Source organism: Rhincodon typus, chromosome 23, assembly GCF_021869965.1.
Source record: "Rhincodon typus isolate 14 chromosome 23, sRhiTyp1.1, whole genome shotgun sequence".
In the NCBI taxonomy this organism is placed as follows: Eukaryota; Metazoa; Chordata; class Chondrichthyes; order Orectolobiformes; family Rhincodontidae; genus Rhincodon; species Rhincodon typus.
Window position 1 is genome coordinate 428,676 of NC_063354.1, and position 13,726 is coordinate 442,401.

The 13,726-nt window shown below is 45.1% G+C and overlaps 1 protein-coding gene across 1 annotated transcript in view; it reads right to left on the bottom strand.

Moving 5' to 3' along the window:
* Positions 1 to 1,635: 1,635 nt before the first annotated feature.
* coil (coilin p80) overlaps positions 1,636 to 13,726 on the bottom strand; it is a 12,532-nt gene continuing 441 nt past the window's right edge. The window contains exons 2-7 of the mRNA XM_020520134.2: positions 6,209 to 7,349; positions 4,659 to 4,745; positions 4,023 to 4,070; positions 3,383 to 3,452; positions 2,686 to 2,777; positions 1,636 to 1,926 (exon numbers count right to left, since the gene is read on the bottom strand). Coding sequence (XP_020375723.1) covers positions 1,843 to 1,926; positions 2,686 to 2,777; positions 3,383 to 3,452; positions 4,023 to 4,070; positions 4,659 to 4,745; positions 6,209 to 7,349 — 1,522 coding nt within the window. The 3' untranslated portion in view covers positions 1,636 to 1,842. The remainder of the gene's footprint in view (positions 1,927 to 2,685; positions 2,778 to 3,382; positions 3,453 to 4,022; positions 4,071 to 4,658; positions 4,746 to 6,208; positions 7,350 to 13,726) is intronic.

Sequence of the window (13,726 nt, forward strand, 5' to 3'; positions counted from 1 at the left end):
CTGCTTGGCCTGCTGTGTTCATCCAGCTCTGCACCTTGTCTCAGAGCTCCGATGTGGTTGTGTTTTCATCCAGAATGTAATGGGGCTTTTTTGGGGTGTGAAGGTTATTGGTTTATTGACACACAGGTAGATTGAAGCTAGCTGTCTCTCCTTGTCACCTCATTCTGACCCAGCTCCTCAGCAGTCTCCTGCCACACTCCACCAATTTTCTGAAGAAGGGTCTAGGCCCGAAACGTCAGCCTTCCTGCTCCTCTGATGCTGCTTGGCCTGCTGTGTCCAGCCAGCTTTACACCTTGTTATCTCTTTACCAAAGGACCCTATGTTTTTTTTTTAAAGCAGAGATACAGTCAGTTTGCTACCTCAGGCTGTTCCTGAGTTTCCCTCAGGATGCCAGTCGTGTTTGTTTCTTACAGATACATGTTCTGGCTATACAGCTGAGTAGTCAGAAATCACACAACACCAGGTTATAATCCAACAGGTTTATTTGAAAACACAAGCTTTTTGAGCCTCAGGCCTTCTTCAGGTGAGGCTCCGAAAGCTTGTGATTTCAAATAAACCTGTTGGACTATAACCTGGGGTCGTGTGGCTACTGACTTTGCCCACCCCAGTCCAACACCAGCACCTCCACAACACAGCTGAGTAGTGACAGTGCCTGGCTGTCATCACTTGGGTAGCATTAACCACACAGTCCCTTCACTTGCTGGGATTAAGTTGACTCAGTTTGATGGTACTCCGACAGCTCAGGAATCGCATTCTGGTACTTGAACCACTGCAGTCCCTGGAAGGTAGACCCACAACACCCTTAGGGAGGGCCTAGGCCGATGCCAGGTGGTCCATCCAGTTTCATTTCTTGCTTGAAACTTCATGGCAATCGATACAACTATGTGGCTTGGCATGCCATTTCTGAAGGCAGGGAAAAGTCAATCACATCGCTGTGGTTCTCACGTCACGTGCAGGCCAAACCAGGTGAGGATGACAGATTTCTCACATTAGTGAGCCAGATGGGTCTTTCCAACAACCAGTAATAGTTATTCTTCATTCCAGATTTTCTTCATTGAATTCAAATTCTACATCTGTCATGACAAGATCCAAATCCAGGTGCCTAGCACATTAGCTGACTTTCTGGATAAATAGCCTAGTGATAATACCATTAGGCCATTCCCTCCCCTAACATGCTGATTTAGTCTCCTACCTGTGGAGAGATTGGACAGTGACAACGGCAGGGAATGCAGTTAATATTGAGTGAACAGATCAGAAAGAAAACTGATTGATAGCAGACCCTGGATATCGATCCTGCTCTAAACATCCTGGTGAATGGAAGCCAAGAACACTCCATTGTAATTCCAGGTAGCATCCAGCAGAATCCTGAAGACTGGTAAACAGGGCAGGGGTGACCACACACAGCCCACCACCTCATAGTACAAGTTGTGCTTGACATTATGGTCTATCCCTCCTATTAGTTGGGATAAAGATGGTTCCAGCCATTGGAAAGGGCATTGTGGCCTGGTATACATTACTCAGGTAAGACCCAATGAACAATACAGACAGGAGGTCATTCTCAGACCATCCTTCACCAATTTATACTGTTTAAAGGAAACAGAATAACATAAGAAATATTACAATAAGAAACGGAAATCTTAGAAAAAACACATTTATTAAACAATTCACAAAAGACCATTCTCAGCAAAACTGCAATCTCGGAAAATATACAACCACAACTGTTCCTGCAGTCAGGACGCTACAGTGTGGTAGAGAGGCAGCATCATGTAAGGATGGAGCGAAGTTAGCAGAAGAATCCCTGCACGACAAGCAGTGAGGGCAAAGATGGGTGGGGTAGGTTAGTTAGGCCAACTCCACATCTACTGGCTCAGCACTAGGTGTCACAATCAGACGAGGTTCAATCAGAGCACTCCAACTTTCAGTTACCTGATGGAATAGAGTGAGAAACAGCTCAGTTAATAGAATGGAATTATCTACAGTGCAAACAAGGTACAGAAGTGAGCCATTCACACACAGGAATGAGACAGGTAGCTGCATTCATCATTCATTACAGTTGCCCTGAGGAATTGGACGTCACGTGCAGATCAGACACCGTAATGTCAATGAGCTCCTGCCACAGTACGGCATCCTCCACACCAGCTCACATTTTATTACACTGCTCAATCTGACAGCACGGCAGGGCAAGCTCACAGCTGATAATCAATGCCTTACAAGTGCAGTCTTGGACCTGAGAGGTCGTCGTAAAAAGCGGGGTGTGCGTCTTTCTCTCGCACACACACTGATAGTCAACAAGACACAGACAAAAACCTCCTAACACGTCCCTTCCCCTCTCCACCCTGCAGCAACACGCATCACACCCCTAGAAACCTTGCCTCCACTCAGGTGGGTGTAAGAAAAATCTGGCGTCACCATTTTAAAGAAGAGTTTTCCCATGTTCTGTGCAATATTTAATTTTCAATCAATTTGACCAAAGCTCATTATCTGATTATTCATTGTGGGATCTTGCTGTGTGCAAACTGGCAGTGGAGTTTGTTACAGTGACAAAGGTAGATAAGCAGTTTAGGATCTGCTGTGGTGGGACAGAGCACAGGACATTGTGTCATCATCACAACGAAAAGAAACAGAGTATGGGGGTCAGCCAGCGCTTAGTCTCACTCAGTGATGGTTAGTTCCCACTGCACATACCTGGGGCCGTCTTGTCACTGCGTACTCCACCATATTGTCACCACTCTTTGTTGGATAAATAAGGTCAAACTTCCCTGGCTCTTTAGAACGCTCTGGAACAAAACGGTACAGTATGTAGTAATCCTCAGACACAAGCCAAAGAATCCAAGTTGTTGCAGCCAATGTATTGATAAGAATGTGGAATAGTCACCGCCCTCGACTCAAGCTTTCAATCAACTTTAATAAATATGCTGCTATGAAATGAAAACCAGTATTTATATCAACAAGGAAGATAGCTGAATAACAAAGATACAATAGCCCCCTTTCCTCCGTTACAGATTCCAAGGATTGTGAGCACAGCAAAATCAACTGATTAACCACTCACCTGGAGAGGGAGCTGCAGACATTCACACCTGGAGCTCCTTACAGAGGCAGTGACAGAGAGTGGTTCCCCTAGGTCTCCCTGACGCTGTTACCACTGGCCTGGCTGTCTGTAGATGGAATGGGAGCTCAGACCTTGCCAGCCTCTTGCTCAGTATCTCACAGAATAAACTCAGAGCCACCCAGGAGCCCAGTAAATATCTGTTTAATTATTAAAATACTGCACAATTCACAGCAGCTTTTCTGCTCAGGCAGTTGAGATATTGGGAATTTTTTTTTTTTTTTCACATAAACACTATCCTTTTTGTTTCAGTACTACTCCTGCACAAAGCCTCACCTGTCGATATGGAATCCACACACAGCTCCACTTCTTGGGTATTGGCATTGTAACTCACAATTCTTCCTTCCTTTAAGTAAAGGTTTCACAAGTCATTCAACCACTTCCCAGCACACCCTCTCCTTGTTTCTGCAACCTGTAAACTTGCCTATTTTTACTGAACCCTCCCTCACCCCCAGCCCCCCACCCGCCACTCCCAATCCATCCTCAGTTTCCCCGCACCGCCCTACCCCCAAACTGTCCTGTCTCCCAAAAACCCTCAATCCCTGTACCCTGCACCCCACCACCCCCCAATCCAGACCAAGAGCCCATCCCTCTACCACCGACTAGCCCCTTGTTGCCTGCTCCAGCTGACCAATGTCTCCCACTACCCATTTCCCTCTTCACTGTCAAGTGCATTTCCCCAAGGCATCAATGATTCTCTCCTCACTCATCTTTTCTATCAGTACCCCTCCCCTAACTCACTGCCCTGTACAGCTCTCCCTTACCCACCCTCCCACACTGACACTTCAGTGCTGCCCCATCCCGCTCTCCTCTGCCACCCTCTACCCTTCTGCCCCAACAGCCACCCCCACCTCCCCAAAACCCCACTCCCAGTCCACCACGTTTCTGTTGAATGAACATTCATTACTTTCAATACCTTGTAATCTGACAGCTCTGGTGTGTAATTCTCAGAAAGTTCCAACATCTAAGGAGGAAAACAGATACAATTACGTGAGGTTGTGGAGTTTCACAACAAACAGACTGATCTCAGAAAAAGTGACTCTTCCAGTCAGTGGATCCCCACAACACTGCCCACCACCTTCATACAAACACTAACTGCCCACTGACCCCAGTTACACATCCTGGTTCAACGGGAACTTTCCTTGGGAGCTAATCCCACTCAGCTTAAAGTACTTGTCCCGATTCCAACCAACAGCTTCTGATGCTCATTTTCACCTTCACTCCTTTAGGATTCAAAACCTGTTTTTACCTACTTTTCTTCTCAACTTTCTTCATCATCTTAAAATGTTCACATATTAACTCAAAGTCAGCACTTTCCAAAAGAAAACAGACAGAACGTAGAGATTTTATCCGACTAGTTGAAGTTTGTAATGTCTGGAAATGTGTTCCATGCCTGCCTCTGCACATTCTCAAGGACAGCAAAATTTCTTGCTGCAACAAAATACCATAAAGTTTTTGTTGCAGCTAAACAGTGCAGTCTCTATTCCAATCAAGGTCAGAGTTATGCTTAAACAAATGTACAAAGCGCCCAGAATCTGTGTACAGAGGTTACCTTAAAAGCAATTCTTTCTCCCACTTGAGGTGGTGCAGCAAGGAGTGGAAGTTTGCTGTAGTCTCTCTTGGGAGCCCCAGGGGAACTCTGTTCAAAGAGAGAAACAATTATAAACAGCAACTGGGATACAGGGAGGCATGAGCAGTACTTGTCCCACACCACCTTTGTGGCTGCAACACTCCTACATCATACTGTAACCACACAGCCATCTCTCTCTCTCACACACCCAGGCCTGTTTACTGGAGAGATAGGACGGACCCTCTGCCCCAGGTACACGCCAAGGACAGGGTCAAATTCTATTCAATTCCTGGAAATGTAGCAGCAGCTTGTTAACACAAACAATGGACACTGTCACAATGCTCCTGTGACCCAGTGACAGTGCAATGGTATGAGGTCCAACTGTAATGTCACCAGCTGTCACTGTGACCTTGCAATATGGACCTGGCCTTTAGCACCATCCAGGCAATAAGTCCTCGAGATGTGACAACATTCATCAAACCTCCATCCTGTGCTCCTGTTCAACATGGGACTCAATCTTGCAGGAAAGCAAAAAGAGTTCACAGCATACAGGACCAGTTCATGGAGCGTGTTTTGGACTGCTTCTTAGACAATATGTTGTGAAACCAACCAGACCTTTTTTTTTTTGTTTTTTAAATCTTGTCTTGGAGAAATTCAAGAAGGCTAGCAAGTCATCTCAGAGCAATCACAAAATGGTTTATTTATCAGTAACTTAGTGTGGCGTGGCCAAGTACAAAACTACAGTCTTCAACTCCAGGTTAATTACATAGTTAGAAAGGAGAGTTGGGTAAGGGATATTAAGTAATTAAAATGTTAGACGGCAAATAAGCAAGAATAAAGCGTACAGGGTGTAATGCTAAACTTGTATAAAACACTGGCTCAGCCTCAGCTGGAGAATTGTGCTCAGCCTGGGCAACACATTTCAGGAGATTGAGACAGTGTTAGAGCACTGACGGGATTCCCAACAGTGGCTCTGAGGTGAAGGGCTTCAGTTTTGTGGAGAGATTGGAGAAGTTGGCCCTTTTCTCCTCAAAGAGAAATTTCAGAGAGTTGTATAATTTTGGAATTCTCCGCCTCAGTAAATCGTGGAAGTGGGACAATTGAACATTTTTTAAACGTTCTGGTCAATAGATTCTACAATAGCAGGGAAAGCGGAAGGTCATTACAGTGGATGGCAATGTGGAATTTGAATCATAAACAGATCAGCTGTGATTTTATTTAATATTGGAGCAGATTCAAAGGGTCAAATGGCTTATTTCTGCTTCTAGCTTACACATTTGTAAGTGATGGAGGAATTTAAACTTATGGAGAGGTCTGGACAGAGCAGACAGGAGATGTTCCCATTGATGGAGGGACAAGAACCAGGGGTGGAACTCAGTTGACCTTGTCTGTGCTAGCGCTCTACCTAATGGACCAGATACTTTAGCATGCTGTAACCAGTCTTGGACAGAATCTACCAGCCTTGTTCTATCAAGTTTCTCCTTTGGAGAGTTATGTGAAATTAGTGCATACTTGCCCTTCAATTTACTCACCTCAACAATAGGTTGTTTATTAGTTAATGTTTGACTTGATTCTCCAGGTTTTGGTTCCTCGCTATTTTCATAGTTATAGCGGAAGGAGCCAGTTCCTCTGCCCCTGCCCTGGAACGCACCACGTTGCTGACGCCCTCCTCTCCATGGGAAGCCATTAAACCCTCGTCCTCGTCCCCTTCCGTTGCCCTGTCCAAAGTTACAATTCCCTGTTGGACTAGGTTGCAGGGTGGCAGGTGTTGGCTGATATCCCTCTGAGAGAGTTTTGCCTGGAACTGCAGCACCTGCACCTCCAGCTCTGCTCTTGGTTTTCCCAGATTCGGAATCTTGAGTGTCTGAACAAGGTGCAGATGACTCACCATTTTCAAAAGGGCCAGATATCCTTTCCACTGGAGGCAGAGCTTCACGATTCAGAGTGAATGCTCTCTTAACCACGGGTGTTTCGGAGTCACTGCTCAGAGAGTCAGAGCTGCTGTCTGTCTTTACTCCTGCCATTTTAGGGGTAACGTCAGTCTGGGCAGGTCTCTTCCCACGTCGAGAGTTGGGATGTTTCCTTGTTGAGATGCCCTTGCCCTCAGTCTTGGTGATGGTGCCATCCGTTGCCAGCTGAGTATTCTTTGGCTGTGGATGGTCACTCTCATTGATGCTGCTGGATGAATACTCACTGTCCACTGCCTCTACTGCCACCTTCCCCTGAGGTGGAGTATCATCTGAAACATTCTTTCCCTCTCTTTGTTTAGAGTGTGTTGGAGGAGTAGGCTCTGAGAGAGCTTTCCCCAAACATCCAGAACTGGCTCTTTTTCTGGAATAATCTCGCCTGGTTTGATCTTTGCTGAATTTATCTTTCTTCTTTTTGCAATGTTTCTTTTGAATATTATATTGTCCGTCATCTTCTATCACTTTTTTTCGCTTTTTTGCACTCTTCACATTTCCAATCAGCTCAGTTTCTTCTGCAGAATTATGCCTCCGCTCTGCTTTCAGTCCAGCCTCCTTTCTTTTTTTCTTTCTTTGATCATTTTCACTCTGTGTCTCCTGTTTCTCCTGGGACTGCTGCCGGCGTCTCTTCTTTGGTTTCACAGCCAGCCAATCTGGAGAGCTGCTGGTCACAAACCCATTTTCTGTTATCAGTTCCTCCTGTTGCACTCTGTAAAAGGTGAACAAACACTAAGGAAGTGACTTCAGAATTAATGCCGCTAGAATGAACCAGCATTGCTGTCAAATAGTCTGCAAAACATGCGCCACACCTAGCTGGCCTTTACAAACCATGCTTAATGATGGAGTGTCACAACAGATAAACCAACACCAACATGATTACTACTGCATCTTCACTGTAGCACAATATCCCAATACTAACAACGGAGATGCCAAGCCACGACTGTATAGCTCTGTGACTCTGAGATGCAATCAGTGCAGATGGTCAGGAGAAGGAGCGAGCTTTTTGGGAGCCTCTTAAAAAGAGGTTGGTAGGTGAAAAATTTTAAAGGCAGCATCTGGGACTTTGGCAACTGAAAGCACAGTTGCCAAAGAAAGAAAGAAAGATTAAAATTAGTTATGTGCAAGAGACCAGAACCAGAGGTACGTATGGGGAGGCAATGGCCTAGTGGTATTATCGCTGGACTGTTAATCCAGGGACCCTGGTAATGTTCTGGGGACATGGGTTCAAATCTTGCTAGGGCAGACAATGGGATTTGAATTCACTAAAAATCTGGAATTAAGAGTCTAACAATGACCAAGAATCTGTTGTCGATTGTTGGGAAAACCTATGTCACTAATGTCCTTTAGGGAAGGAAACTGCAATCCTTACCTGGTGTGGACTACCCATTACTCCAGACCACAAGAACCCTCTGGGATAAGCAATGAATGCTAGCATAGCAAGCAACGCCCTCACCCTATGAATGAATAGGGAAAAGAAAAGTGTGCATGGCTCAACAAGTTTAAAAAAAGGGAAACTGGATGGGGGGGCTAGTATTTCCTCTTTCTTCTTTCAGAGGATGTGGCCATCCATGGTTAAACCAGCATTTGTTCTCTCTCTCTTTTTAATCAATGCACCACATGTCTTGCTCAGCCATTTCAGAGGGCAGTGAAGAGTTAACATTGCTGTGGCTCTGGAGTCTGACAACATTGAATGTAGGCCACACCAGCAGAAGGTGGTAGGTTTCCTTCCCTAACGGGCATTCGTAAACCAGATGGGGTTTTATGACAATAGATGAAAATTCCACGGTCACTATCACAAACATCAGCTTTCAATTCCGGATGAATCAAGTTGACCTTCCATCACCAGTAGGAATTGAGCCTATTAGCCTGGGCCCCTGCACTAACAGGGCATCGACATTACCATTCTGCAATCGTCTCCCTCACAGACAAACATGGAATTTTAAAATCCATGTGATGCTTCACAAGCAATGTAGGTCAGCAAGCACTGGGACAACAGGTGAACGGAATTTGGTGCAAGTTAGTTAGGTTAGGTTATGTTGGGATCACCTTGACGTTACAGAGGGCAGAACAGAAACATGAGCGAATAGGTCATTCAGTCCACTCCCACATTCAACCTGATCATAACTGATCCTCTATCTCAACGCATTACTCTCACTCTCTCCATATTACTTGACATCCTTAGCTTCCAGAAATCTACTTCACTTTTAAACACAGTGATCTGGCCCCCATAGCCTTTTGTGGTTCACCATCCTTTGAGTGAAGAAATTCCACCTCATCTGCCTTAAACATGCAATCATTTATTCTGAGATTATTTCCTGTAGTGGACTGGGAAAATCCTAGTAGCAGATCCCAAGAAAAGAAATTTGTGGAATGTCTGCAAGATTTCTTTTGGAACAGCTTGTGGTACAGCCAACTAGGGAACAGGCAATTCTGGATTTGGTGATGTGTAATGAGACAGACTTGATTAGGGAGCTGAACATGAAGGAACCCCTAGGGAACAGTGACCATAATATGATGGAATTCACCCTGCAGTCTGAGAGGGAGAAGCTGCAATCAGATGTAACAGTATAACAGTTGAGTAAAGGTAATCACAAGGATAGGACGGAAGACCTGGCCAGGGTTGATTGGAAGGGGAGCCTAGCAGGGAAAACTGTGGAGTAGCAATAACAGGGGCTTCTGGGGATAATTCAAGATGCACAGCAGAAATTCATCCCAAAGAAGAAGAAACATACTAAGGGAATATGAGGCAACCATGGCTGACAAGAGAAGTCAGGGAAAGCAAAAGAAAAAGAAAACAATGTGGTGAGGATCAGTAGGAAACCAGAGGATTGGGACACCTTGAAAAACCAGCAGCGAACAACTTAAAAAATAAGTGGGGCACGATGCTGAAATATGAGGACAAGCAACTAAAAGAAGTCTGCTCGAGATTTTCTTCAAGATTATAAGACAATAGAGAAGCAAGAATGGACATTGGGCTGCTGGAAGAGGAGGCTGGAGAAGTAGTAATAGGGAACAAAGAAATGGTGGAGGTACTTTGCATCAGTCTTCATGATGGAAGACATCAGTAGCATACCAGAACCCCTCAAAAGAGTCAGCAGGCAGAAGTGTACTGGTCATCACTTAAGAAAAGGTGCTGGGGAGCCTGAAAGATCCGAAGGTGGATAAATCACCCAGACTAGAGGGACTACAGCCCAGTGTTCTCAAGGAGATAGTGGAGCCATAGGTAATGATCTTTCAAGAATCACTGGACAATGGCTAAATTAATGTCCCTGTTTAAGAAGAGAGAGAGGTAGAAGACAGGAAATTATAGGCTGATTAGCCTGACTTTGGTAAAGTTTTAGAGTCTATTATTAGGTGATTCACTTTGGAAGGAGTAACAGGAATATGGAGTACTGGGCTAATGGTAAGATTCTTGGTAATGTGGATGAACAGAGAGATCTCGGTGTCCATGTGCATAGATCACTGAAAGTTGCTACCCAGGTTGATAGGGTTGTTAAAGTGGTGTTAGGTTTTATTGGTAGAGGGATTGAGTTTCGGAGCCATGAGGTCATGTTGCAGCTGTACAAAACTCTGGTGCGGCCGCACTTGGAGTATTGCGTACAGTTCTGGTCGCCGCATTATAGGAAGGATGTGGAAGCATTGGAAAGGGTGCAGAAGAGATTTACCAGGATGTATGGAGGGAAGGTCTATGAGGAAAGGCTGAGGGACTTGAGGCTATTTTCGTTAGAGAGAAGAAGGTTAAGAGGTGACTTAATATAGACATACAAGATGATCAGAGGATTAGATAGGGTGGACAGCGAGAGCCTTTTTCCTCGGATGGTGATGGCTAGCACGGGGACATAGCTTTAAATTGAGGGGTGATAGATATAGGACAGATGTCAGAGGTAGGTTCTTTACTCAGAGAGTAGTAAGGGCATGGAATACCCTGCCTGCAACAGTAGTAGACTCGCCAACTTTAAGGGTATTTAAATGGTCATTGGATAAAGATATGGATGATAATGGAATAGTGTAGGTTAGATGGGCTTCAGATTGTTTTCACAGGTCGGCATAACATCGAGGGCCGAAGGGCCTGTACTGTGCTGTAATGTTCTATTATTAAGGATGCGATTACAGAGTACTTGGAAGTGCATGGTGAAATGGTTGGGGTGACACGGTGGCTAAGTGGTTAGCACTGCTGCCTCAGCACCAGGGGCCCGGGTTCGATACCAGCCTCGGGCAACTGTCTGTGTGGAGTTTGCACATTCTCCCTGTGTCTGCGTGGGTTTCCTCCAGATGCTCCAGTTTCCTCCCACAGTCCAAAGATGTGCAGGTTAGGTGGATTGGCTAGGGAATTACCCATAGCGTCCAAAGATGTGTAAATTAGGAAGGTTTGGGGAATGGTTCTGGGTGGGATGCTCCGAGGGTCAGTGTGGACTTGTTGAGCCGAAGGGCCTGTTTCCACACTGTTGGGGTTCTGTGGAAATACGGCTGAGTCAGCACAGCTTTGTCAAGGGGAGGTCATGCATAACAAATCTGTTGCAAGTCTTTGAGGAGATAAAGAGCAAGTTACACAAAGGACAGCCAGTGGATGTGATCTATTTGGGTTTCCAGTCGGCCTTTGACAAGGTGCCACATAGGAGAATGCTAAATAAAATAAGTGTCCATGATGTTAGGAACAAGGTACTGGCATGGATAGAGGATTGGCTGACTTCAGAATGATGTGGAGGTGCCAGTGTTGGACTGGGATGGAAAAGGTCAGAAATCACACGATGCCAGGTTATAGTCCAACAGGTTTATTTGTGTAAGGCTCCAAAAGCTTGTGTTTTTGAATAAACCTGTTGGACTATAACCTGGCATCGTGAGATTTCTGACCTTGACTGGCAGAAGACAGAGGATAAATGGATCTTTTTCAGGATGGCAACCAGTGACTAGAGGAGTTTCACAGAGGCCAGTAACTATTCACGGTATACATCAGCAATCTGGACAAAGAAACTGAGAGCATTGTTGCTGAATTTACAGATGACAAAAAGATAAGTGGAGGGACAGGTAGGGTCGAGGAAGCAGACAGGCTTCAGAACTTGGACAGGCTAGGAGATTGGGCAAAGAAACGGTAGATGGAATACAATTTGGGAAATTATGAGGTTATGCACTTCGGTAGGAAGAACAGAGGCATAGAATATTTTCTAAATGGGCAAAGGCTTCGAAAATCTGAAGCAGAAAGGTACTTGGAAGCCCAAGTTCAGGATTCTCTTAAGGTTAACATGCAGGTTCAGTTGGCAATTAGGAAGGCAAATATAATGTTAGCATTCACTTCAAGAGGGCTAGAATACAAGTGCAAATGTACTGCTGAAGCTCTATGCGGCTCTGATCATACTGCATTTGGAATATTGTGAGCAGTTTTTGGCCCCATATCTAAGCTGGTGCTGGAGGGGGTCCAGAGGAGGTTCAGAAGAATGATCCTGAAGATGAAGGGCTTGTGATATGAGGAGCAGTTGATGACTCTGGATCTATACACAATGGAGTTTAGAAGGATTACAGGGTAATTCATTAAGACTTACAAAATACTGAGAGGCCAGGATACATTGGATGTTGAGATGATGCTTCCACGAGTAGACAAGACGAGGACGTCAGGGCACAGGCTCAAAGTGAAGGGTAACCCTTTAGAACTGAGATGAGGACAAATTTCTGTGGGACTCATTGCTGCAGAGGGCTATGGAGGCCAGGTCAGTGTATTTAAGATAGAGGTTGATAGGTTCTTCATTAGTAAGGGGATGAAGGGATTCAGGGAGAAGGCAGGAGAAACATATCAGCCATGATTGAATGGTGGAGCAGACTTGATGGGCTGAATGGCCTCATTCTGCTCCTATGTCTTATAGAATTATAGAGTGGAAGTCCACACCAACCCTCTGACGAGTGTCCACTCAGACCCAACCCCCTACCCTATCCCTGTAACCCTGCATTTCTAATGGCTAACCCACCTAGCCTGCACATCCCTGAACACTATGGGTAATTTAGCATGGCCAATCAACATAGCCTGCACATCTTTGGACTGTGGGAGGAAACCAGAGCACCCAGAGGCAACCCACGCAGACACGGAGAACGTACACACCCCAGACAGACAGTCGCCCGAGGGTGGAATTGAACCCGGGTCCCCGACGGTGTGAAGCAGACGTGCTAAACAATGAGCCACCATGCCAACCATGGTCTATACTGTCTTGCAGGGGAAACAGTCTCTGCACATCTTCCTTGTCAAGTCCTATAAGAATCTTATATATTTCAAGAAGGTCGCCTCTCATTCTTCTAAACTGCAACAAGTACTTGTCCAACATACTCAACCTCTCCCCACAAGATAGGTCCTTCACATCCAGGATCAACCACAGGAACCTTCTCCAATGCCAATATATCTTTCCTTAGACAAGGGACCACAACTCATCACAATATGTCAGTTCTAGTTTGGATTGTTTTAGCTAAACCTTCTATTTTTATACACCATTCCATTTGAAATAAAGGATCTCATTCTATTTCACTTGTTACCTGCTGAACTTGGATACTAGCTTTTTCTGATTCAAACAATAGGCCTCCTAAATCCCTCTGTTCTATAGCTTTCTGCCGTCTTTCTCCATAACGTAATATTCAGCTTCTCTATTCTTCCAAAGAGGATAGCCTCATTTCCCCACATTATATTCCATTTGCCAAGTTTTCACTCACTCACATAACCTGTCTATATCCCTCTGCAGACTCTCAACTTCACCATCCATCTATGCTTGGCACCTTTTGTGACATCAACAAACTTGGAAATCTTATATTTAAGCCTCTCAGCCAAATTACAGACATAACATCAATGCGGAAGGAAACTATTGCAATAGTTACATGTCAATATAACAATAACATGAATGGGGAAATAAGTAGAAAATGTGCAGAGAACAGAGGCTCAGTGCTGGGTGGCATTAGCTATTTCTGTCCAAAACCGAAAGAACTGCAGATGCTGTAAATCAGAAACAAAAACAAAAGTTGCTGGAACAGTTCAGCTTGTCTCTCACTTCCCCCCCAACCCCACCCACCGTCCCCCATTCCCCAACCCCACCCGCCATTCCCATTCCCCCCCCC